Source organism: Drosophila ficusphila, unplaced genomic scaffold (assembly GCF_018152265.1).
Source record: "Drosophila ficusphila isolate 14025-0441.05 unplaced genomic scaffold, ASM1815226v1 contig_414, whole genome shotgun sequence".
Classification (NCBI taxonomy): Eukaryota; Metazoa; Arthropoda; class Insecta; order Diptera; family Drosophilidae; genus Drosophila; species Drosophila ficusphila.
In genome coordinates, this window is record NW_025064328.1 from 18,990,691 (window position 1) to 19,013,841 (window position 23,151).

A 23,151-nucleotide genomic window follows, 5' to 3' on the forward strand; every position below is an offset into this window, starting at 1 on the left:
GAATTGTCAAGTTGCAGGTAGTACTGCCGATGTGCCTGCAACTGCCACCGTTGCTGTGGCCTTTTCCTGCCAATTACTGCTACTGCTCCTGCTGTTGTTTGGCAATTTTCAGATACTTTTTCTTCAATTACGTATACGACCTGGTTGCTTAGATCCCCGAACCTTCCCTTTCCCAGCGAACTCTGGGCCGTTTCTTTCGCTTTATGTCGCATGTAATTAGTCACGATGTTGGCAGCAGACACACTGCAGGCCAAGCTGATGCTGCTGTCTGGCTCTGGCTTTTGCTTTGGCTTTGGCCTGGGCTCTGGGTGCCATTCCCTGCACTCGATTCTTGCAACTTGCGACTTGCAACTTGTGACTTGCGACTCTTGACTCTCGACTCTCAAACTGTCGACTGTCGAAGCCGCCTGTCTTTGTTGTTTGCCGTCGCCATCGCAGTGGCCATTGCCAGCGCAGCTCAGAGCCGGCCAGCTAAGCAAACTGCGGCCCAATCGCGGAAGTGTGAATTGCAGCCTCTCCAGGCGGCCCAGCTGCAATTTATGTTGTCCTCAGAGCAAACTGCAGCGTAATTAGGCCAATTAGCCGATAAAACTGCTCATAAATTACACAAAAACTCCTGCAATTTGCCGCTGTCATCCTGGACTTTCCATCACCAGTCCGCAGCCTCATTTAACACATTAGAGGAGCAGCCGGCGGAGGAACTTCCATGGTCTACGGACCCATGCGGTGCTGAAATAATCGAGTATTAATCAAAGCACAGTTAATTTTCAAATTGGAGGGGATGGCACGCCGCCTGGGAGGAGGCGAAGGGGAAACTGGTTTCTCGGCCCCAGCCCAAAACTTCTGCCAACTCATTACGCGCCGACATCAAATCAAATACGAAACAGAAACAGAAACCGAAACAGAAACACATATTTCGGCTTCGGATCTGTGGAGTTCGTGTTTCTTTTTCCGTGAGCACTTGAAAACTTGTACTGCTGCGTAATGCTCCCAACAGCAGAACAACAACAGCGCGGATAGGGTTTTCGAAAACAGTTTCTTGTTCCATCACTTCGATGTTTCATTTCGCTCTCCGCCGACGAGTTCGGCGGAGTCTCGCACTTGAGACTCTCCATATCGCGCACTTGAATCTGTTACGCAAATGTGCGTAATGCGCACGAACTCGGATGGATAAAGCCGGGGATACAAATCGAGAGTTGGTAAGAGCCGGGGGGAAGGGTAGCGGAATGGGAAAGGCCTTCGGCCGCCGCTTTTGAAGGCGCGTGGGCCTTGACAACGGCTCGGAGTGAGGAACTTGAGCTACCTACCAAACTCAACCTCGACGACAGCCGTAACTCCGGCGAAACCTCAAGTGCCCTCCGAGTGGACCAGGAGAATAAAGCTTACAAAATGTTGCCCATAACGCTGAGTTTGGAAACCATTTACTTCGAGTTCGTCGCGCTCTGCGGCAGGAGGAACACGCCCAATAAAACTCTTGCCGAGACTCACACATGCACCCACTGAAGGCAGTAGATCAGCGGTCGAAGAACTTTGACATTTGCAATTAGCCATAAATTCTTGGTAAGGCAAGAGGTCTTTTAAACGGACTGAAGTTCTGAAAAACTACAATTGTTGTGTGGAAAAATGTGGAAATAGTTGTGTGAGTTACTTTTTAACAAATATGTTTGATATAAACAGCTGTCCTTGGTTTCTATATGTTTGTTGATAAAGTCGTCATGGGCTTTTCAACTTATACTTATCATCTGAGATACCAATGAGTATAAAAGGGAATTGTTTTCTGGTTTAATATGTGTCATACAATTTCTTTTTATTTCCACATGTATATCAGTGTTTTGTATAACTCAAAAATAATGAGAAATAATTTCAAGAGAATAGAGATTATCTTTAAATACGAGTACATAGTACTCACTTAGCGATTAACTTTGTTCCATATTCAGTTCATTTTCGGAATCAACTAATGCTTTTATTATTTTTTCTTATAATAAGAAATGTTACCTTTTTAATTGTTTCAAAAGGAGTTTATTGTTTACACATCCATTAAAATGATTATTGTTTCCTCCCAGCCCTGAGACCATAAACCGACTTTTCCTTTAACGACTTCGGGTTGGCGCTATAAAGCGTAGTTTATGCGATATTAATGATCCAAGTGCATAACTCTCAGGCGCAACATGAAAATCCGACACAAATCAAACTTTTGATTGCCCCGAGGGGCGGAATGCGGAACCAGCTCGACTCGAGATTGCCCGATTCCAGATTCCAGATCCCAGATCACAGATCCCAGAAGAGTTCAGTGCACCAAGTGCAAGAAGCCTTCAATTGGCTCCAATTGGGGATCATGTCGGGGAATCAATTTCGATTGTCAGGCCCGCGAAAGAGAGCGGCTGCCTGATTGACGGACGCGCTGAGACAAAGCCCGGCTTCCCCGGACAATTAATCCTGTGGCCAACTGCGATGGAGGGCGAGTACATAAATTCAATTTACGGCCAGCGGACCCCGCTGTCACACAATTTGCAATCAGCCGGGCCGAGAGCCCCGCGACATTGGTTTCGGCCGCAGAGCGCGACGTGTTGGGTAATTTGGAGAATTTATGACGGGCATTATGGCAACACTGGCTCACGCTGATCGCTCCACGTATTACCGCTGCCTGTGTGCGTGTAATTCTTAGAGCGGCCGCCCCAAAACCACAAACCAGTTTCATTATTGTACACAATTTTTACTATTTCTTACTATTTCTCCTATTTTTCCTATTTTCCCCCTCCTCCTGCGACTCTTTTCTTGTCGTGTTTTTTGATATTTATGCAACGCGCTCGGCTTTCCGATTACTCACGCTGCAAGAACCGCTCGCTGGTCGTGAATTTTGCAGCCAGCAGCTACCAACTTGCAACCGCATCTACCAGCTCCATAATAAGTCACTGCTAGAGATCCCCGCAAAAAAATTAGAGATGCCAATTATACAAATGGTCAGACGTCCGAGCGCGAACGCGAATCGGGCTTCGACTTCGATTGCGACTTTGAGTTTGAGTTTGATTCCAAGTCGCAGCCGAGACCGAGTTGGTGGTAAATTGTCAAAACGGTTGGGCGAGTGCTCTTGGCCAGTTTTCCAGTTTGACAGGCCGACAAAGGTGCGGCTTTCGAGGCGGAGAGCGATCGGGTCTCAGCTGGATTGCTGGATTATGGCAGCAATCCGAAACAAAAGCGAAAAGCTGAGCGCCGAGGTCCCTGACGCTTTTAAATTGGTTTCCTCGCTGGCTGGCTGGCTGGCTGGCTTGCTGGCTTACTAGCTGGCTTTCCAACTGCCTAAATGTCAAATGCAATTGTCTCGGGTGGATCCGCCAGCGAGGCTTTTGGGCGTTGCATTCGGCGAGTCCAACTTTAATTGCGAGCCGGGAACGAATGTCGGCCTCTCTGGCCAAATGCTAAAGTTGAAGGCGGCCTGGGTGTGTCGGCGCAAAGGGAGTTAAGTAGGAGTTCTTTATTCATCTAAGCCCGATCTACGGGACGGCTGGCTGTGCGTGCAGAATGCGAAATGCAAATGAGACTGGCGAGCGGCGGAGGATGGCCTGGCATTGCGTATACGACGCGTTGGACGGCACCTCCCCACAACCCAATTCAATTAAGTTGTTCGGGAAATTGGCTCTGGCTACGTGCTGGATTTCCCTCTCCCCGACAGCACTGAAGAAAACATTTTAGAAAATACAAATGTATACAAAAAATTACAAGAACCCAGATTGTATCTGTATATTATACAGACAACACTTTTCTGAAACAGTTCGCCATTACCGCCTACAAACATATGCTCATAATTACGCTAATTTGACTTCTGCCGACTTAATGGAAGCCCACTTGATTGAGTTCTTTTATATTGTAATGAAGGGAACGGAGCAGCTGCTCCGCTTTTTCGCAGTGTGCTGTTCTTGGATTTTGCAATGCAAATAAATCATCGTGTCGATGCATTTTGAGCCCGACTCTGCCGTGGAGTACGTGATACCAGCGCACCTTCGTGTCTGGCGGCCCGGCCAATTACATATTTGTCTTGGCTCTGGCCCAAGCTGGGTCCGATTCCCGCCCCGACTTTCCGACTCTCCGACTTTCTGACATTCTGACTTTCTTGGCCTGGCCCTGTTCGTGAGCAAGTGCTCTAGTTTCCCGCTTCCTATGTGGTTCTGGCGTACTACCGCGCGATAATACCGCAATTCATCATTATTTTCTAGTCGGCCGTGTTGGCTTTAGTTTTTCCCCTAATGAAAGGGTCCGCTTCTTTGATATATTAGCAAGTCGCGTAGTAAAAACATCGAATAAACAAAACGCTGTGCTGGTTAGCACCGGCTGCTTGGCATTAGCGGTTGGCTTAGCGGTTCTTCCGCCCGATTTGTGTTTCTGATTCTGATTCTGATTCCGAGTCCCGCTCCCCATTGTACTCCCATTGCATGCCCCAAAAGGGGCGTGGCGCGACCCCAATTAAGCGTTAACTGATTACAATTTTAACGGCGGAGCGAGGCCCGCCAGCCGAGATGACAGAGCCAGAGATTCGGGCTCATTAGCCCGGCTTAAATATATAAGGAAATTGCAGCAGAAGTTGGCCGAATGCAAATGCCAGCTCCACTGCCAGCGGAATGCGGCGATAAGCGGCCAGAAAATCCGCCGAGAAGGAGCCACAAATTTGCAAGCAGCAAATTTAGATCAATAAAGAACACGCAGAGTGCAGGCCCAACCCAAAAATGGGTATCGAACAATGGCCAGAAACCACTGCTGCCTGCTGACCTCAACTCCCGCACGAGTGTGGGTGTTTTGGCGGTGAGTGTGTGTGTTGGCCAGGTTCGCTCCCACTACATGTGTATGTGTGTGTGTGCTAGCCCATTATGGCGCCTAACATACGAGTGGAGAGTGGTGAGAGGGAGGGGGAGGGGGGAGGGAAGGGGGAGGAGAAGGTGAGAGGGGAGCAGGAGAACCGGCACTGGTCTCTCTGACATTCAGAATGATTGCATCACGAAGTACAAATTTAAACAGCGATTACCCCGCCCCCGAATCTTCAGCCACGGATGCTGTCCGTTCTTAAGGCTTGCAGTGAAAAATAAATTTGTATACGAAACTTAGAAAAAATGGAGGAGGTATTTCTAATTCTAATCTTATTCTTTATCTATTTTTAATATTATATTACGAATGAAGAGGACTTAACAACTATCAACTTCATTATCTAGTATAAGTATAACTTTACTCGAGAATAAAAAAGAATGTAGTTATTTAACTTAACTTATTTTTTAATTTTCTGCTAAGAAATTCCCAATAGTTCTTAGCAAACACCAACGCTTTTTCTCTACGTGCGAGCGGAGCTATAAAGAAGGAAAGGGGAGTTAAAGGCGGGCTGGCAATTTCTATAAACGCTGCTAAATGCACGAGCTGCGCAGAGAAGGAAAATGAAGAAAAGAAAAGGGAAGGGAAAGGAAAGGAAAAGGAAAAGCAATGGCTAGAAGAATGCCGACTATGATTAGGCGCAGGAAAATTATAAGCTTCCTTTATGTCGCTTTAATTGATGCTGCTCCGGATGCGGGGAATATCGGAGCTTTTCGCTCAGCTCGTTAACAACATGCTGCCAAAGACCAGCACAGATGCAAACTGAAAGTGCAAATATTGTGATGGTCGGTTCGCGACTTTATGATTCTAACGCCGTAATTATATGCAAATCGCGCCAGTCGTGCGGCTAGCGTGCAATTTAATGCGATTTTGTTGTAAGTGCCGCCAACGGACAGCAATCGCTCCTCATTTGCCACCTCCGCTCCGATCCCTCGATTCCCATCCCATCCGACTCTTCCCCCAGTTAATGGCCCACTGCCTCTCCGTCAACACGCGAATGTCTGAGTTGCAGCCAAGTTGCACTTGTGGTCGCCGCAGCAGCAACATGTTGCCGCTAATTGAGGCAACACGGCAGTGACAACTTGCAATATTTCCATGCGGTTTCTGTCACCACCTGCGGCTTGTGGTGCGGGGGTGTCTGGGTAATTGGCCAAGTAATTGAAGCCAATTGGATAGAATAGTTTCAAAAATACAAGCAATAAGTGTGGGCTTCCTCGAGCATCAAATCACATTGCAGACGGCTAAGTTAAAAGCCTGGCTAGCAAACAATTAAAATATATCAACGATCTAGGAAAATGTGCAACGTGCAGGTGATTTACAATACAATTCTTTACGATTTAATATCTGAGAGAGAACACTTTTCAAGTTTACACAAAATGTTTTTTGGTTCCCCCATTCCAACGATGAAAAGGGTTCAACAAAATTCTCTTCGTGTATTCGATTACTCACTTAAGTCAAGTGAGACCCAATCACTTAACATAAAAATTCAAATTGGTTTAAGATAAGCACTTATAAATGAATCTCAGGAATGCATTAAAGGTGAAATTTTTCGACTTCTTTGTAGAAACCCGATCAGTTCTCAATGCGCAATAGCCTTGTTTTTATTTTTGTGTGTTTTCACATCTCGAATATGTGGTTGATTCAACAGCTGAGTTTTAAACCTTTAATATAAATGTAAAATTGAATAAATTATTATTATTATTTGTAAAACTCAAATATCATTGAAGCATCAAAACAAAAGAAGGAAACAAATCCTTTAAGAAGCGTTCTTCTTACAAACATCTAATTTGCCAATATTCCCAGGCTACACAATTTAATTTTCATTACTAAAATCTCTCTCGTTTCTTGCCTACCTAAACCTCAGTAAATTATCTAATTACAGAGCATGAGCAGATTAAACATCTCATAGCTTAATACCCAACTTCCGCGGAGTCAGTTCACAAGCGGCTTTTCTGCTCCGCGTTGTTTGTTAGTGCTCAGATAATTAAGGCCCTGCGTTGACAGTTGGAAGTGGTTCTCAAAGCGATCTGGAAATGCCCCTGAATGCAGCTGGCTGCTCGGAGCCACCCATGCCATTCATACGGCCAGATCGGATCGGATCGGATCGGAGTGGGACACCTTCGGAACCCCTGCGATAAGTCTGAGGCCAGCCTTTGTTTGATCGGGCAAAACACCAGACGTCATATCAGCCAGGGCAAACACACACAAGAGCTGAATGGATGTGGTAGTGGTAGTGGTAGTGGTAGTGGAATTGGTATGGAGTGGAGAGGAGAGGAGGGGAGTGGGGTGACCCACCTGGTGCGGTGCAATTAACTCGGCTGCTCCTCCACTCCGCTTATCGATTGCATTCTTGCTTCTTGCCTCGCACTCATATCGCCGATGCACTCCGCCTGTGCCCCAATTTCCAGTGCCACGGGGGCGGGGGCGTGGCATCGCACTCTAATTGGAGTAAATTATGTTTACACATTCGGCCGCCGCAATTGGGTCACCGCAAACCAGATTGGGGAGGAGCGGGGGAAGTCGGGGGAAAGAGCTGATACGAAATGCGTTTCGTGTGCGGGTTTACATAATTGGGAGTGCAGGGAAGCCGAGGCTGTGTGGTCTTATCTGGGGATTCTCTTCCGCCGGCGGGGAATACTTAATTAGTTCTCGGGTCGGGCATTTAGAATGGAAGAGTTATCTAATGGGCTGCAGCAGGGAAATGTCAGCGGGAAAGTCGGGAGTTATGGCTCGCTGGCTGGTTGGCTGCGAGATAGAGCATCTGTGGATCAGAAATAGAAATAGACGGAAAACGAAACAGGTTTCCTGGCCGAATCTCCGAGCAGTGAGTCACAGTGGCGGCAATGAAAACTGCAGCTAGAATCGCGACCTACGCGAATCGAGGGTTTAGATGCCAGCGGCTTCGGGAAAAGTAGCGCCCCTCAGAAATGCACTGCATACGCGACGCCGAGTGTTTTCCTTTGTGCAATGCGAATCGGCGGGAATTTCCCAGTCCAGAAAAGAGAGGCTTCCGCCAGCAACTGAGGAGAATCGAAGCCGACTGTTTGCCCGGCTATCGGCTATCCGCTATCAACTGATGCTCAGTAGCTCGCTTCTGGACCGGTTCTCTCCACAAAGCTCCGCTCCGCCGTTCGCGATCGGTTTCGCAACAGTCAGTTTTGCATCGCATCTGAAAACGAGCTGATCGACGGTCGCAAGAACAACTTGAATCGAAACCGTTTTCAGCCAGGAGCAACCGATAAGAAACATGGCGAGCAGAGCGAGTGAGTTGTGGACGGCCACTCGATCTCCATAAGAACTGTACTCTAATTCAAGCTTATCCCGGTTTCCCTTTCCCAGCGATCCTTCTACTTCTCCTGGCCGCAGAATCCTTTGCGCAGTTCAAGCAGCCAGCAGCCAACAACTACTGGGCAAACCAACCCAGTGGCCAGCGACAGCAGCAGGTCACCAGGACGCGGACGGGCATCCAGAGGAGTCCTCAGGTTTTGGGCGACGTGGAGGAAGTGGACTTTAGGAAGCCGGAGCCGACCACCCCGCCGCCGAACAACAAGCCGCCGCCGGCCTTCAGCTACATGGACCGCTTCAGCGGGAAGCTCTTCCAGAAGATCGTGCGCCGGCAGCAGCAGCGCAACGTGGTCATCTCCCCCTTCTCCGTCCACGCCCTGCTGGCCATGCTCTACGCGGCGGCGGACGGGAAGACCGCCGAGGAGATCCAGGAGGCCGGCGTGTTCGGGACGAACGCCCTCAACGTGGCCATCGACTTCGAGCGGCAGGCCAAGTTCAAGGAGTTCGTGCAGGGCGCCGAGCTGACCCTGGCCACCAGGATCTACTACAACCGGCGGCTGGGCGGCGTGAACCGCAGCTACGACGAGTTCGCCAAGTTCTACTACGACGCCGAGACGGTGCCCGTGAACATGGCCAACGGCAAGGACGTGTCGGACAATGTGAACGCCTGGGTGGCGGACAAGACCAGAAACAAGATCCGCGAGCTTGTCTCGTCCGGCGACGTCGACGACCAGACGCAGGCGCTCCTGGTGAACGCCGTCTACTTCCGCGGTCGCTGGGAGCACGAGTTCGCCACCAAGGACACGCGGCCCATGGACTTCCGCCACTCCGACGGCCGCGTCTCCCAGGTGGCCATGATGGACAACGACGACACCTACGCCCTGGCCGACCTGCCCGAGCTGGAGGCCACCGCCTTGGAGCTGGCCTACAAGGACAGCGCCACGAGCATGCTCATCCTGCTGCCCAACCAGAGAAGCAGTCTGGCCAGCCTAGAGCAGCAGCTCGCCCGGCCGGAGTTCGACCTCAACCGGGTGGCCCACAGCCTGCGTCGCCAGCAGGTCCGCGTCCGCCTGCCCAAGTTCCAGATCGAGCTCGAGCAGGACATGACCGAGCCGCTCATGCAGCTGGGCGCCCGCCAGATGTTCTCGCCCAGCTCCCAGCTCACCAAGCTCCTCGACCGGCCGGTGCGCGTGGGGAAGGTGCTCCAGAAGGCCTACATCGACGTGGGCGAGGCGGGAACCGAGGCGGCCGCAGCTTCCAGTAAGAGCCAACCCTTCGAGGAGCACAGAACACAGAACACAGAACTAATCCATCCACTCCCCTTCCAGGTGCCAAGATTGTGCCCCTGTCGCTGCCCCCGAAGATCAGTGAGGTCACCGTGGACCGACCCTTCGTCTTCGCCCTCCGCACCCCCAGCTCAGTGCTCTTCGTGGGTCACGTGGAGAGCCCCACGCCGTGGATACACCAGCCCGAAGAGAGGAGCGAGCAGTACAACTACTAGTAGTAGTTCCATCCCCGGATGGGGAGCCTTGCAGCGTGCATTTGTCAAAATAACAATAAAGTAAAACACGTATTTATGGAGAACTGAACCTCGATAACCTCGCCGGGCTGATAAGCCCAATGCCAGTCCCATTGCGATTGCGGCTCCGATCCGGAGCAGCCGCTTTGTGCCTCTTCCCATTCGCTCGCTGAGACCGCTGGCTATTCTGGATTTCCAGAGCTCGGCCCGCCGGGTTTTCCCGCTTCTGTAAGTTGGCAAACCCGTTTCGCACTTACATACCTCCTGCCGCCTCGCCCCCAGTCGCATATCAAAGGCGGATTTCTCAATCATTTTTCAAACCCAGCGAAACTTCCTCATGAGCACTAGATCTGAGTGGAGCTCCCAGGGAAACCCGTTGTGGGGGCGGAGGAGGAGGGGAATCATAAGACTGCCGGATGAGTAATTGAAATACCCGCTGAAAGCTGGGCATAATTAATAGCGTTCGGCCAAGGTTGCGTACACTCCGCAAAAGAACGGAGTTCCCCGGAATTAATAACGGTGGCATTAATTAAATCTAGCAAAGACATCAAACATCAATAATAAGCAAGTGAAAAGTTATTTTTGGTTTAATCAATTTTTGATTGTTCAATTCTACAGATTACTATTTACATATTTAATATTTTTATATTATTTACTGCATGTGCTTTTTTTTTGAATATAAATTCCTAGAATTTTTAATGGAAATGAATCTTAATTTTATGACTTTTGGTTGAAAGACTTCTGAAATAATTATTAAAAAATATTAAAGATCTTTGCGTAAGAAATGAATGACTCGGAAAAAAAGCACTTTCCAGCAAATAATATTGATTAGCTCATCTATTTTCTTAGCGTAAAAGAAATATGAACTTTTTATGAAAGTGAATTCCCCATCTGGACTAGTTGTATAGAGAATACATATTAGTGTGATTTGCCTAAGACAGAACCACCAATTTTTTACTCTGCATGTGCTTCAATGTAGAATCGAGAGTGAGAAAGCATCCGAACTTGAAAATTGTCCGAGCGTGATAAGAAACTGGATAGAATCGCTGGCTCTCCCTCTAAACGATTCGGAGCTCTCTGGGAATTCGGAGATCTCCGCTCCCCATCGGATCGCTCCGGATCGCCGAGACCTTCGGCGCCGAGCTTTGGCTTTGGACCCCGCCAATCAATGACCTTAAAGCCTCGATATGTCGAGTTTCCATGAATGAGCGCGTAGCTTAGTTGCGTGTAAGCCACTGGATCATTAACACTAGTCGAAGCTCGGCATTCCCCAGCATGATCCACTGGCGCTTGCTTTCCGCCCTGTTTGTGGGGCTCTCCCTGGCTTGGCCGCCTCCAGTCTTCGCTGAGCTCTCGGCCAACTCGGCGGCCACCGTCTCGAATCACCGCTTTGGCCTGCGTCTGGCCACCAAACTGGGCTTGAGCAGGCCAAGCGCGAACGTGGTCGTCTCGCCCCTGCTAATTCAGGCGGCGCTGAGTCTGCTCTGCGCGGGAAGTTCCTCGATCTCCGCAGGGGAACTCCGCCAGGCCCTGGAGCTGTCGCATGCCAGAGGTCCCAGGGAAGCGGTCCAGGGCATCCAGGACCTCCTTACGGACCTCCGGCAGTCGGCGGCTGTGGGCTGTCGCCTCCGGCTGCTGAGCGACTTCTACGCCCAGCAGCGCTTCACCTTCAGCTTCCGCGATGAGTTCGAGGCCCTCGCCCTCCGGATGGGCGTTGGCTGCCACCGGTTGGCCTGGGAAAGCGCGGCGAGTGCCGCCCAGGACATCAACTATTCGTTCCTCGAGCGCAGCAACTTCAGCCTCGGGGAGCTGGTCAGTGGCTCCCAACTGGAGTCCCTGGCCGAGCACAACACCCCCCTTCCTGCACGTCTCCGCCATGACCTTCCGAGCTCCTTGGGCGCAGGCTTTTGACCCTGCTGAAACGCAGAGCGTCAACTTCTTCGCCGGAGGCAGTCGTCCCCGGCTGGTGGAGGCCATGTTCGGCCAGCACCGCTACAGGTACGCCGAGGTGCCAGCTCTGGACGCCCAGCTCATCGAGATACCCTTCGCCTCGGCGGGTCTGCGACTGCTAATCGCATTCCCCAATCGGGCCGATGGACTGGCCCATCTGGAGCGGAAGCTGGCCCAGTCCGACCTCCAGCAGCTGAGGCGGGAGCTCGAGGAGCGGAAGGTGGCCCTCACCCTACCGAAGGTCAGGATTCTGGACCACCTCGTAATGAATAAGGTGCTCGAAGAGGTAAGCTTATAAGAAGGGAGATTTTCTTTGCAACTCTTTCGAAATCATTTTCATTGTAACATCGTAAAGAGATGGTTGCTTTCTTTAGTTTCTGAAACCATAAAGGGTGTGCCCTTAATCATCGTAGAATATAGATCACAAGTTACTCATTAGAAGGTCATAGTGGCGATCAAAATATGAAGCAGCACAAAACAAATTAATTGGTAAAATAAGATTTAGTTAGGCGAAGAAGTAGGAAGAAAGCTGGCTTATCTTCCGAACCTTAACATAAACAATTTTGTTTAATGTGTACTTTGGTGGCTAAGTTTTACAAAAGTTTTAAATTTAATTTAAGGTAAGCTTTTTTTGAAACTTATGTTCCACAAAAATTTGATACTAAAAATACCATTATCGTTTTAAATTTCCGTTTTGTGCACTTTCCTTTTTCCATTTTAATTAAAATTTTTAAGCATTTGGCGGATATTATTCGTTTAAATAGTATATATATTTGTTTATATAGTATAATTTGTAACTTCCATAAAATAACTAAACAAGGATGGGAACAAAAACTTTACGAAAATTTATCAAATAAGCAACAAACTACAAAAAATCTGAGTGACCTACATTATATCGAGAAAAGTGTGCAACATTCCGATTCCGACAAAAGTATTAAAAGTATTTTTTATGGGCATTGCCACACAGAAATACATCATCAAGAACTATTGGTGGCAGCAAAACCCAACTGGATGAGATTTTTAAACTCCCCAACAATTATCTCTTTTGCAGTTGGGACTGGCGAAGCTGTTCACATCGGAGGTCCAGCTGGGCGAGGTCTTCAGCTCCATTTTGGCCAGCTCGGCCCCCCTTTGGGAGCAGTGGTGCAGAGCAGTCTCCTGGAACTCCAGGAGGAGGGAGGCCAGGCCGGCGATTCGTTTTGTAAGTGATCCCGTGATCGCCGAGTGACTGGGAAGCTGTAACCCGATGTCTTTCTTCTAGCCTTCGGGGATCTGTTCCGACGAGCCCTGCCCGTGGTCATCAATCACCCGTTCTTCTACGCCATCGGCAACGACAAGACCCTGCTGCTGGCCGGCCACATCGTGGAGATCTGAGTCGCACAATGCTTACCTAATTTTCGATTCCAATGCCAGCCTAACTGGGGTTATCGCCTTATCAGCACCGCTCAAATCACAAATAAACGGAATCATCTGCGCCGAGCCAAAGGTGACAAATGATTTGTAAACACACACGAGCGTTGTTTCTTTTCGGGCCGGAGAGTCGGCTCGAATTTGGCGTACAATCCGACTTGGAACAGCCTCTAAAGTCGTTCGCCGATCGCTGGGATTTCAGTTCACATTCCGACGAGCTCGGAGAAGTCCAATTGCGAATCAAGCGGACCAGGAGACGCCCATCGACAATTTATGTGACGACCATGGCTGTCATCATCAGCTGCCTATTACGTAAGCCCCAATTAAACGATCTGGTTTATGCACAGTAAGAAATCCGATACTAATCGATGTGGCTATAACAAGAAATGGTCTTCTTGAAAAGTATTTAAAGACCCATCACACAAATTTAAATTGCAAAACGAATTAATGAGTTAAGACAAGGTGGTGTAAATAGCAATTAGCAACATCAAAAGCTTTCCTTTCTCTAATTATCAATACGATAATTTAGGGGTTCAGCCAACAGTCAAAGATTAGCTTTCCAAAAAATTATTGCATTCAAAGTGCTTGTGATGATAACTTAAGTGAGTGTAATTAATTGCGATTATTGCATGTAAACAAGTTTTTACGACAACCTAAATTGCGTTTAAATTACTTTGCTTTCATTTATTTAAAAGTTTAACTATTTGATATTTTGGTGCATTTTTTTGCAAATTTTCATACAGCATATTTTCTCTCAGTGCGCAGTTAAATTGACTGGGCGGAATCCGCAAGCAAATTGCTACTAATGCCATGTTTCGCTTCGGTTCTTTCAGTTCTGCTGGCCTCAGTGTCGCAGGCCAAAACCCTGGGCTACGATGCCTCCGCCGATCGCAACCTGCTGGCAGTGGATCTTTACAATGCCGTGGGCGCCGACCGGCTGAACGAGAACGTGGTCATCTCGCCGGCCACCATCCAGAGCTCCATGGCGCTGGCCTTCGTGGGGGCCAAGGGTCAGACGGCCTCGGAGCTCCAGCAGGGAATGCGCCTAGGACCTGGGGACGCGGACGCGGTGAGCCAGAGGAGCGGCAGCTTCCAGCAGTCGCTGGTGCGGGACAACAACTTCCGGCTGGCCAACCTGATCTACATCAACGAGAACCTGGAGTTCAAGGGCTCCTTCCGCGACGTCGCCCAGCGGCAGTTCGACTCGAACATCGACAAGCTGGACTTCCACCCGCCGTACAACAAGCGCACCGCAGACGGCATCAACCGGGCGGTGGCCACCAAGACCAACGGCAAGATCACGGACATCCTCCGCGCAGAACTGCTCAACGATCGCACCGAGGGCGTGATCGTGAACGGGGTCTCCTACTCCGCCGCCTGGCAGAAGGCCTTCCGGCTGGACAAGACCGAGAAGCGCTCCTTCCGCACCGCCAGCGGGCAGTCCGTCAAGGTGGACACCATGTGGACCCTGCAGAACTTCAACTACGCCGAGGTGAACTCCCTGGACGCCAAGGTGGTGGAGCTGCCCTACCAGAACCAGGACTTCTCCATGCTGCTGCTCCTCCCCAACCGCAAGGACGGCCTGCGATCCCTGCAGCAGTCCCTCTCCGGCAAGAACCTGCTGGCCGAGATCGGAGCCTTGAGCCAGCACAAGGTGGAGGTGCTCCTGCCCAAGTTCAGCGTCACCTCCACCGTGAGCCTGGAGGGACCCTTCAAAAGGTGAGTTGAAGTCCTTGCTTAAGGGTAAATATTCCCCAGAAATCAGAACATCCATAAGATAATTAACAAGTGGTTGGGGCAAAGGAACAGCTTAGTTTTTGAGCTATACAGTGCAGAGAATTATAACAAGTTACCTTATACGCTTGTGCACAGTAAAGGACTTTATATTTGCCACAGTTATTGTAAACAATATTACAACTTTGGATTAGTCTTGTGAATTTTCTTTATATTGCCTTTTGGCAAAAACTTTTTGGAAATAACTTGTTGCTAATTCAGTGTTTTTAAATTATTGCAAAGTGTTTTTGCGACATTGATTTGTGAAATAGTTGTCCAGGTGTGAATTATTGATGGCTTTATATATTCGTATGAACCGCTAATCAATTTTATTTACAACTAATTTTTTTCGGAACCAACCAAAAATATTCAATTTAAAACAATGGGTGACATCTTCATTGACATTTTGGAAGTTGTCTGAAATTTAAATATGAATGCTTGCTGAATTGTGCTATCTTAAATCAAAATATTTAAATAAAAAATTCGTTAAGCTGATTTTTACGAATTTGAAACTGAACTATATTATACTTTTTAAAACAGCTCGGTGTCCACACCATGTTCTCGAGGGATGGCGACTTTGGCAACATGTATCGCATGTTTGTTAGCCATTTCATAAATGCAGTGGAGCACAAGGCCAATGTGGAAGTCACCGAAGCGGGTCTGGAGCAACCCCTGGAAACTGGACGTAAGTACACCCATTCCCCATATGGGATACCCATTATTACATATTTCTTCCTCCTCGAAGTGCTCAAGGGACTCTTCTCGCGATCCAAGAAGTTCGAGGCAGATCACCCGTTCGTGTTTGCCATCAAGTACAAGGATTCGATCGTCTTCATCGGACACATCGCCAACTATGCTTACGTCTAAAAGCAACGGAGCATCAGTCATGATATTTGATAGCTAACTAATTTGTTTATAATGGCAAATATTTCAGAGCAGAATAAAGACTAAATTAAAAGCGCAAACTAGGTTTATTTATGGTCAGCTTTGGACAAAAGATTTATTTGAGCAGTCTTGGAATGTCACACAAGCAAATTGGATAGTTTTGTGAACTTTTTAGAACGTCCTGTTGAGCTTGTGAGCAAATCTCGTCTACACAAATTTGGGTTTGATTTAATACCGGACTGGCACTCACCTTTCAAGCTCCACGGGCATTTGATTTGGGTTATCCATGTTCGGGAGGCAGAGGATATATCCGAGGTTCTTATCGCTGGCGTTTTATCTGCTGATGTCTTTTGCCTTTGCTGTTCGCTTGATTTGCATTCATAGGTATTTCACTGGTGACACTTGAACAAAGGAGGGGCGGGGGTGCTGCCTTTTGGCATTATTTGAATTTATTATCTTATTTTGCGGTTTCTCGGCTGACTGCGTTGTGGCTGTTTCCTTTAATCGCACACATAAATCAACAAAAGCCGAACAAACTGACAACAATTTGAGCTTAGGCGTATTTATTATTTCTTGGCGCGCTCGTGAAAAAAATCTGCGAAGTGCCTGCCTGTCGATATTTGCGCACCAGCGGAAACTGGTTCGCGGACCGAATTAACTTTGGCTATGGTCAGGCCCGATCTCGCGGCCTAATTGTATTTATGCATCGGATTGGGGACATTCCGCGGGGGCTGGGGATGGCTGGCCATTTGAAATAATCGATGCACACTGCCGGGCCGCTCGAAAAGCACACAGACACTGCCTCAACCGTCGGCGGGCATTTCATTATTTGGCGCAATCTCCTTCTCTCCTTTTGGCCACTGCACGCGACAGCTGCCCGAATTTCTGGACTCCCGTTCACGTTCACCCGTTTACGATTCCCGGCACTTGATAAGCGCAAAAACGCAAAGCGCTAAATGCAAAACGTAAAACGCGGGGGCGCTCCGTTCCGTTCCGTTTCTTTCCCTTCCGTTTCGTCTCGTCTCGTCTCGTTTCGTTCCGTGCGATCCGTTCGCGCATGCGCACTGCCGAGAGTTGAAGAGTCTTGCGAGGCGCGCAGCAGACTGAAAGCCATTTTCGATCGGCCCCAAAGACGAACTCCAAAAACGCCGAACTCCCCAGCTGGCGCTCTCTATCTCTGGGGATCCCGCTCTCTCTCTCTCTCTCTCCTGTCTCTCTGCGGAAATACTGGTAATCTAAAAATAATGGGTGCAGATCCAGACAAATATCTTTCTGTAATTGTAATGACCGCAGCGCTCCCTCCGAAACTTCGCGACTGTTCGTCCCTTTGTTAGAATTGCTCGCTTGCCCCCGACAAGTTTTCTTTGTTTCTTCGTCTTGTGAGCGGAATTTTAAAGAGCCCGTCCCGAAAGATGAAAAGGGGAACTTGCAGCAGGTGCACGGTGCATGGTGGTTGACTATGGCGCTTTTAAAACAAATGCCACAAGTGCTGCCCCCTCCTCCTCCTCGAGGGCAGTGGAAACTCGTTTCCCCGCAAGCTGACAGTTCGTTTAGCTAATCCCAGATCCTAGCATCCGGGAGTAGGCATGCGATCTTGTCCAGCCTCCGATCTACTTGTTTCTATAACTCTTTATCTATTTTTTTATGCTTGACTCCCCACTTTGGATTCCAATCCCATAAAATTATGTGGAACCAATACTCATAAAAAATTAATTTACGAGGAAACGAAAAACGCATCGATTTCAGTTCCAAGTTAAAGGCAATTAATGTATGCCTATTATGAATATATGGTTTTTAATGATCAGTTATTTAATATATATAAGGATTATCAATTCACTTCATATAGTCACTGTCCTATTAAAAATTAAAAAATTCAAATTTTGTTCAAAATAGATATGATAAAAAATAAAAAACTTTCAAAGTAGAAGGTCCAACGACATCAGGTCTTCAATCTTCCCCATATATCTTTCGTTTAATGACCAACCAATTTAAAGTGTGAAGCCAAGGGGAAATGTTGAGGCGCAACAGTGCATTCAGTGGTCGGTAATTATTTTTGGGTATTTTCTCCGACTCTTTCCGAATTATTTTTGGGGTCGCACGTTCTGTTTGTCGTTTTCAAGTTAAATATTGCAATTGTCTTCGCCGATATTCGACTTTTAACTCTTTTCACATTAATGTTTATTTTTGGCTTAACCGCTGACGGACCACCAAGTTGCAGTTTATGTTATGAGATATCTCCCTGTACTTAACGGGTTTCTGTGACTTGCATATCTGATAGCCGAGTACACAGGTAATTGGATTTTAACATCTAATAATGAATTCGCCTCGCCTGTCAATAGAAGGGAGGCTTTCCACTCATAAATCTTTCCGAGTCGTTCGGCGGTGAAATGAAGATCTGTTTGGTTACGTTCTTGGTTGTGGCACTAGCCACTCCCAAACTTATTTTAGCCAATGTCGTGGAGCCAATGTCCCACTGCGTGGAGTGTCCGGATGAGTTCAAGGGCAAACTCATCTGCGCCTTCCTCAATGGCTGCCACTTGGAGATGGACTACTGCGCCATGATGGTGTTCAACTGTGCCCGTATCCTGCACCGCAAACACAGTGAGGATCCTGATATAACCGACTATATGTGATACCCCTTTCTAACCCGAGCTTTCTCGTAGTGTTCCTGGTGAAGAACGAGGGCATATGCAAACCAGTTCGGGGATACAAGTGCGAGTACATGGACTTCTAAGTTCTGGCGGAGGCACTCCCCATTTGTTTATTGATGTGATTACAGTTTAAAGTGCTTAATCTGAGTGAATGTGTGGTGGTGTGCTTATTAAAACTTGACAATGTGTCCGGTGAAGTAGACGGCGTGCTTGTCGCGAATGATGAACACAAACGGATGGTCGGCCACGAAGGTCTTGGGGTCCAGGGGCAGGGACATGGGCACTCCAGCTGCATCTATTGATGGGAAGAATGGGTGAATGGGTATTGGGAAATAGGAGGTTAGGGAAATCAGTATGACTTACAACTTGCGCCAGCAGCCTCGCATCCGATCTCATTTACATCGATGAAGGTCTTGTGCTGCACCTTCGTGATCCGAGTGCCGATGGGCGAGTCCTGGAAAATGTTGCTGAAGTCGGCGGCATCCGAGAACATGGCACTGATTCCCATCTAAGGAAGGAAAGATAGTAAAAAAATCTACTAGGAGAAATTCCATGCAAGATATTTAAATATGGATGGCTGTAGGGAAGATTATGTTCCAAACTTTATCTATCTTCCTATGATCCTACTTTAAAATTGAATCAAAAAAATGTTTACCACGTTGATACAAATGCTTTCTGCTTGTGAATCATTAACGAAAGGTCTGGGAAACGGTTCCCCCAAAACTGTTTTACAATCTGAATATTTAATTTCAGACAGACCCATTTCAGATGTTATCTCCCAAATGAAATGCCAATGGGTAGTCCCCTCACCTTGTTCAGCGTGGGCCGGAGATCCGTGTCGAACTCGAACTTGAACTTGGGCAGGTAGACGGAGACGCTCTGCCACTGCCAGCGCTCCTCGAGCAGCTTGAAGTCGACGCCCTTGAGCCGCTGCTCCAGGAGCTGCAGGCCGGAGCGCTGGTTGGGCAGGATGAACCACATGGTCAGGTTGATGTTCTCGAAGAACAGCTCGATGGCCTTGGCGTCCAGCTCGGGGTACTCGGCGTAGTAGTACCAGTTGTCGGCGAACATGGTGGGCACCTGGACGGACTGCCGCTCGCTCAGCCAGAACTCCCGGTCGCGGGTGTCGTCGTCGTTGAAGGGCCGCGCCCAGCGGGCCTTGAAGTAGATGGCGTTCACGAGGGCCACGTTCGTGTCCGGCTCCAGGCTGTCCACCACCCGCTCGATCTTGTCCTGCGTCTGCTGCTTCACCCACCGGTTGATCCGCTCCACGGCCTCCGTCTCGCGGCTGAAGTCCAGCGGCTCCACCTCGGAGTCGAAGTACTTCTGGGCCACCTCGCGGAAGTGCTCCGACACCTTCAGCTTCTCGCGGGTGTACACCTTGTTGGCGATCTCGAGCACGGTCTTCGACTTGATGTACGAGTGCAGCAGCTCGTGGTAGCTCTCGGCCAGCCCGTCCTTGCTCTCCTTCGCGGAGGCGTGGAGCGTCTTCTGCAGCTCCGCGGCGGTTCTTCCCTCGGCTCCATAGTAGGCTAGTCCGAGGGCCAGCTGGATGGAGACCGGCGAGATGATCACGTTCTCGTCCTGGCGATCCGTGGCCAGGGTCTGGAAGAGTTCGGTGGCGAACAGGTTGCGCTCCTTGATGGTGTTTCCATGCCCTCCGATCGCCGAGGTCAAGACCCCAAGGAGAATTACTGGGGGAAAGAGATTAGCTTTGGGAGGAGTTCTAGCAGATCTTTGGTGGGGAGCTCACTGCTTAGCCAGCGGTTCATTGCGCCTGCGTCGACACCTCGAGACTAAAAGTGAAATGGCCCTGCCACCTGTCATTTATAGCCGAGAGTTGGCCAGGAATCCAGACAAAGCCGCGCTAAGAACGACGCCGACCGAGGCAGCGACGGCGACTGAGACGGCGGCTGCGAGGGAGCCTTATGCGCTTTGCATTACAAGCAGCGCCAAAGAAAAGAAAAACCGTAAATAAGAAGAAGCTCACTGGGCAAGGCGACACCGCGAATACTTTATTCGTGTAATCCCTTTTGAAGGGAGTTCAGGCGTTTTCGCGGAGAATTAGCATTTTCGAGTCACATTAAAAATCAAATCGCGCAGTGCTGAAATAACAAATCTTAAAAGCGACGATTTAAAAGGCAAAAAAAAATGGCCGTAAGAATGGGTCGTTTTTCTGTGAATAACTTTAAATAAATTTTTAGGGCTCGAAAACTTTTTCTATACTTAATTTCATAATTTTATTTAAGTCTTAGAAAAAAGTCTAAAACAAAAGTAAACACAATTTAATTGATCCAAAATACAAACAAATGCTTAGTGGTAATACTCATAATTGTAGGGTAGAGAAGAAGAAAGAAAGAAAGGAACTTTAAGCTGGATTGGGTTCTTAACCCGAGCACCTGAAAATACTGGGAAGAGTCTCGCCAGGTAATCTCTTTCTCTGGGACCTCTCGGGCACTCTCCCGCCCAGCTTCTCCGGCTCTCTCGCTCTTTCTCTTTCTCCGGCTCTCAGCGGTGCACTTGAGGCTTTGCCTTCGCCGCTTGCACTTGTTGCCCACCCCCACCTCTCGCCTCGAGAGGCCGCCTTGGGATTTACTCTGCTGTCAAATTATTTACATGCATGCTTGGACCCAGCAGCCAAGTTGGGATGGGTATAGGCTTGGGGATCAGGACGGGGATGGGGATGATGAAGAGAAAGGGGATGGGGATAGGGATGGGGCCCTGAGATCAGAGTTGCATTAACTCTAATTTCTCGTTTACGAACACGAACCAAAATGTTCAGGTTTTATGGCCTTTGCATATAATGAGTTATTTTCGTATTTGTTTAGATAATGCGTCCATAAACAAGAAGCAGCGGGGAAAACAAACAGCATTGCGCATAAATTGTTTATCGGGCTTGCCGTTACCACCTCCCCCACCCCCAATTCCAATTAACGGCAACGCGCACACGCAGATTTACGAAACCCACGAAACTCGGAAAACCAAAATCGAAATGAGATCTCAGCGGGCTCGGGTGAATGCACAAAGCCCCCCAGACGACGGCCAATTTTTTATCATCATGGAAATGGGACGGGGTCCGAGCCGTTCTGCTTACCTGATTCTGATTCCCCCGCTGGTTTATCAAAAGTCCCGAAATTCGCCGGGTTATTTATGCACATTTTGTGTGAAATGCTAATAAATTTTAATGGAATTTTAAAAACATGCTTTACGGACTCGGGACGGCGGGCACCTCCCGAAAAATGGGAAGCGGGCTCGAGGAAGCCCTCTTTTGTACCGGGCCTCTTCGCGTGTCATAAATTGGCAGCTTCCGCGGGTTATTGGGGCTGCCGCTGCCTTGACTGATGGGCTTCTTTGGCCCGCTGGTCTTGCATAATTACGATATAGATATAAGGCGCAGAATCGAGGGGCTGGTGGCAGCATTACAGAGCACAAAACTGAGCGCTCCAAACACTTTCAATCGGCGGCTGGGGGTTGGGGGCTGCCTTAAAAGCACAAAACCAGATTCGGCTTAACCTTATATAACTCACATCCACCAGAGCACGCTGTTCGCTATGTGTGAGTGTGTCCTGTCTCCTGGCAACGACCGAGGAGCTGCTGACCGTTCTGATTGAATGATTTCACTGATCGAGACAAAACATGTTAAAGATCGTGAGATGCCGGCCCGCAGAGCGCTTGTCTCTCCAGATACACACAGCTGCCGGGGAAGCGGGGAGCGGGGAGCGGGAAGGGGATTCAAGTAGGACACTCAGAAAAAATACACAAGACATTTACTGTAAGATACAAATGTTAAGTCACTTATTAACTCACTTCTTTTATCCCTCTTCTGTGGACTTCTGTGTTATACAACTAATAATAACAACCAACGGAAATGGTGTTGGATACTTGGTAGTACTTTTCACAAAAAAAATGAAATGGTAGCAATAAATAAGTTGTAGAAAAGGAAACAATTTAGACTGTGCAAGGTTATCTTTTAGCAGTTAGGTGTTATATAAGTGGAAGCCAGTAAATCTTAAACTTATGTTGGTAGAAACTCTTATTTATACGATTTGCCATACATTTCAATAGTAACTGTTGAGTACATTTATTTAATATTTTAAATTATATATTTATATATATAAATATTTATTACAATATCTTACGACGAAGTTAACAAGAACTCATAGCCAATTCTGGCTACTTTTTGTAACGTAAAATGCATTTTAGTCACGCTTTGAGAAACATGATCGCTTTTACCGGTCAGCAATAACAGTTACGTTTTTAACTAAACCCGAGGCAATTAAAGTGGCTCGGAACACAAGACTTGGCCACAAAACCGTGCACCTTAACAGCACTATAAATGTAAATAGAGAATCTGCAATTTCTTTCCGTGGACCCATCATGCAACATCAGCAAAATGCTGCCGCTGTTGATAAAAATGAACTTGGCAAAAACGTCTTCCTCCGGCGGAGGGGCTGCCCCGCTCCTTGGAGCCCGATCCTCGAACGCGGCTTGGAAAAGCATAAGAATGATGAGGCAGCAACACGAATTATGTGATCGCTGCTGCATCTTGGCTTTCCTGCTGTCTGTGTGCGTGCGAGTAACCCAAAACCAGTTGATGATAGAGCACAAACAGAAACAGAAACACACAGCGCCCAGCTCGCAAAAAACTCCCCAAACACCACCAAAAAATAAATAAATACAAAAGAAGAACAAAAACAATGGCAGCAATCGCTCTCCGCCGCCTTGGCTTCCCCACCGCTGTTGCTTTTTATAAACAATAAATTTGCACATAACTAAAACAGAATGCTCGACATTTGCATAGTATCGAAGATGTATTCCCCAGGGCGA

At 48.2% G+C, this 23,151-nt stretch overlaps 6 protein-coding genes across 6 annotated transcripts in view; 4 read left to right on the forward strand and 2 right to left on the reverse strand.

Annotated features, from left to right (window-relative positions):
• LOC108094265 overlaps positions 1 to 16,763 on the reverse strand; it is a 30,181-nt gene extending 13,418 nt beyond the window's left edge. Inside the window, exon 1 of the mRNA XM_017194737.2 lies at positions 15,924 to 16,763. The gene's annotated coding sequence lies outside the window, so the exon portion shown is untranslated. The remainder of the gene's footprint in view (positions 1 to 15,923) is intronic.
• On the forward strand, positions 7,946 to 9,720 carry LOC108094269 (alaserpin). The gene is made up of 3 exons (XM_017194740.2): positions 7,946 to 8,114; positions 8,191 to 9,396; positions 9,465 to 9,720. The coding sequence occupies exons 1-3, from the start codon at positions 8,099 to 8,101 to the stop codon at positions 9,635 to 9,637; spliced, it is 1,395 nt and encodes a 464-aa protein (XP_017050229.1). The 5' UTR covers positions 7,946 to 8,098; the 3' UTR covers positions 9,638 to 9,720.
• LOC108094271 (alaserpin) lies at positions 9,794 to 13,114 on the forward strand. Its single transcript, XM_017194743.2, is given in 5 exon segments — positions 9,794 to 11,509; positions 11,511 to 11,891; positions 12,657 to 12,726; positions 12,729 to 12,806; positions 12,867 to 13,114. Coding segments are annotated over 5 exon segments (1,221 nt in total). The 5' UTR covers positions 9,794 to 10,930; the 3' UTR covers positions 12,980 to 13,114.
• Positions 13,195 to 15,753, forward strand: LOC108094270 (serine protease inhibitor 42Dd). The gene is made up of 4 exons (XM_043208033.1): positions 13,195 to 13,327; positions 13,849 to 14,733; positions 15,327 to 15,473; positions 15,534 to 15,753. Exons 1-4 carry the CDS (start codon positions 13,300 to 13,302, stop codon positions 15,653 to 15,655), a joined length of 1,182 nt encoding a protein of 393 aa, XP_043063968.1. The 5' UTR covers positions 13,195 to 13,299; the 3' UTR covers positions 15,656 to 15,753.
• Positions 16,764 to 18,055: 1,292 nt separating the features above from the next.
• Positions 18,056 to 18,526, forward strand: LOC108094335. Its single transcript, XM_017194884.2, has 2 exons — positions 18,056 to 18,274; positions 18,337 to 18,526. The coding sequence occupies exons 1-2, from the start codon at positions 18,061 to 18,063 to the stop codon at positions 18,405 to 18,407; spliced, it is 285 nt and encodes a 94-aa protein (XP_017050373.1). The 5' UTR covers positions 18,056 to 18,060; the 3' UTR covers positions 18,408 to 18,526.
• Positions 18,393 to 20,185, reverse strand: LOC108094334 (serine protease inhibitor 42Dd). Its single transcript, XM_017194883.1, has 4 exons — positions 20,078 to 20,185; positions 19,135 to 20,018; positions 18,688 to 18,832; positions 18,393 to 18,619 (listed from the first exon to the last, which is right to left on the reverse strand). The coding sequence occupies exons 1-4, from the start codon at positions 20,094 to 20,096 to the stop codon at positions 18,495 to 18,497; spliced, it is 1,173 nt and encodes a 390-aa protein (XP_017050372.1). The 5' UTR covers positions 20,097 to 20,185; the 3' UTR covers positions 18,393 to 18,494.
• Between the last annotated feature and the right edge of the window lie 2,966 nt (positions 20,186 to 23,151).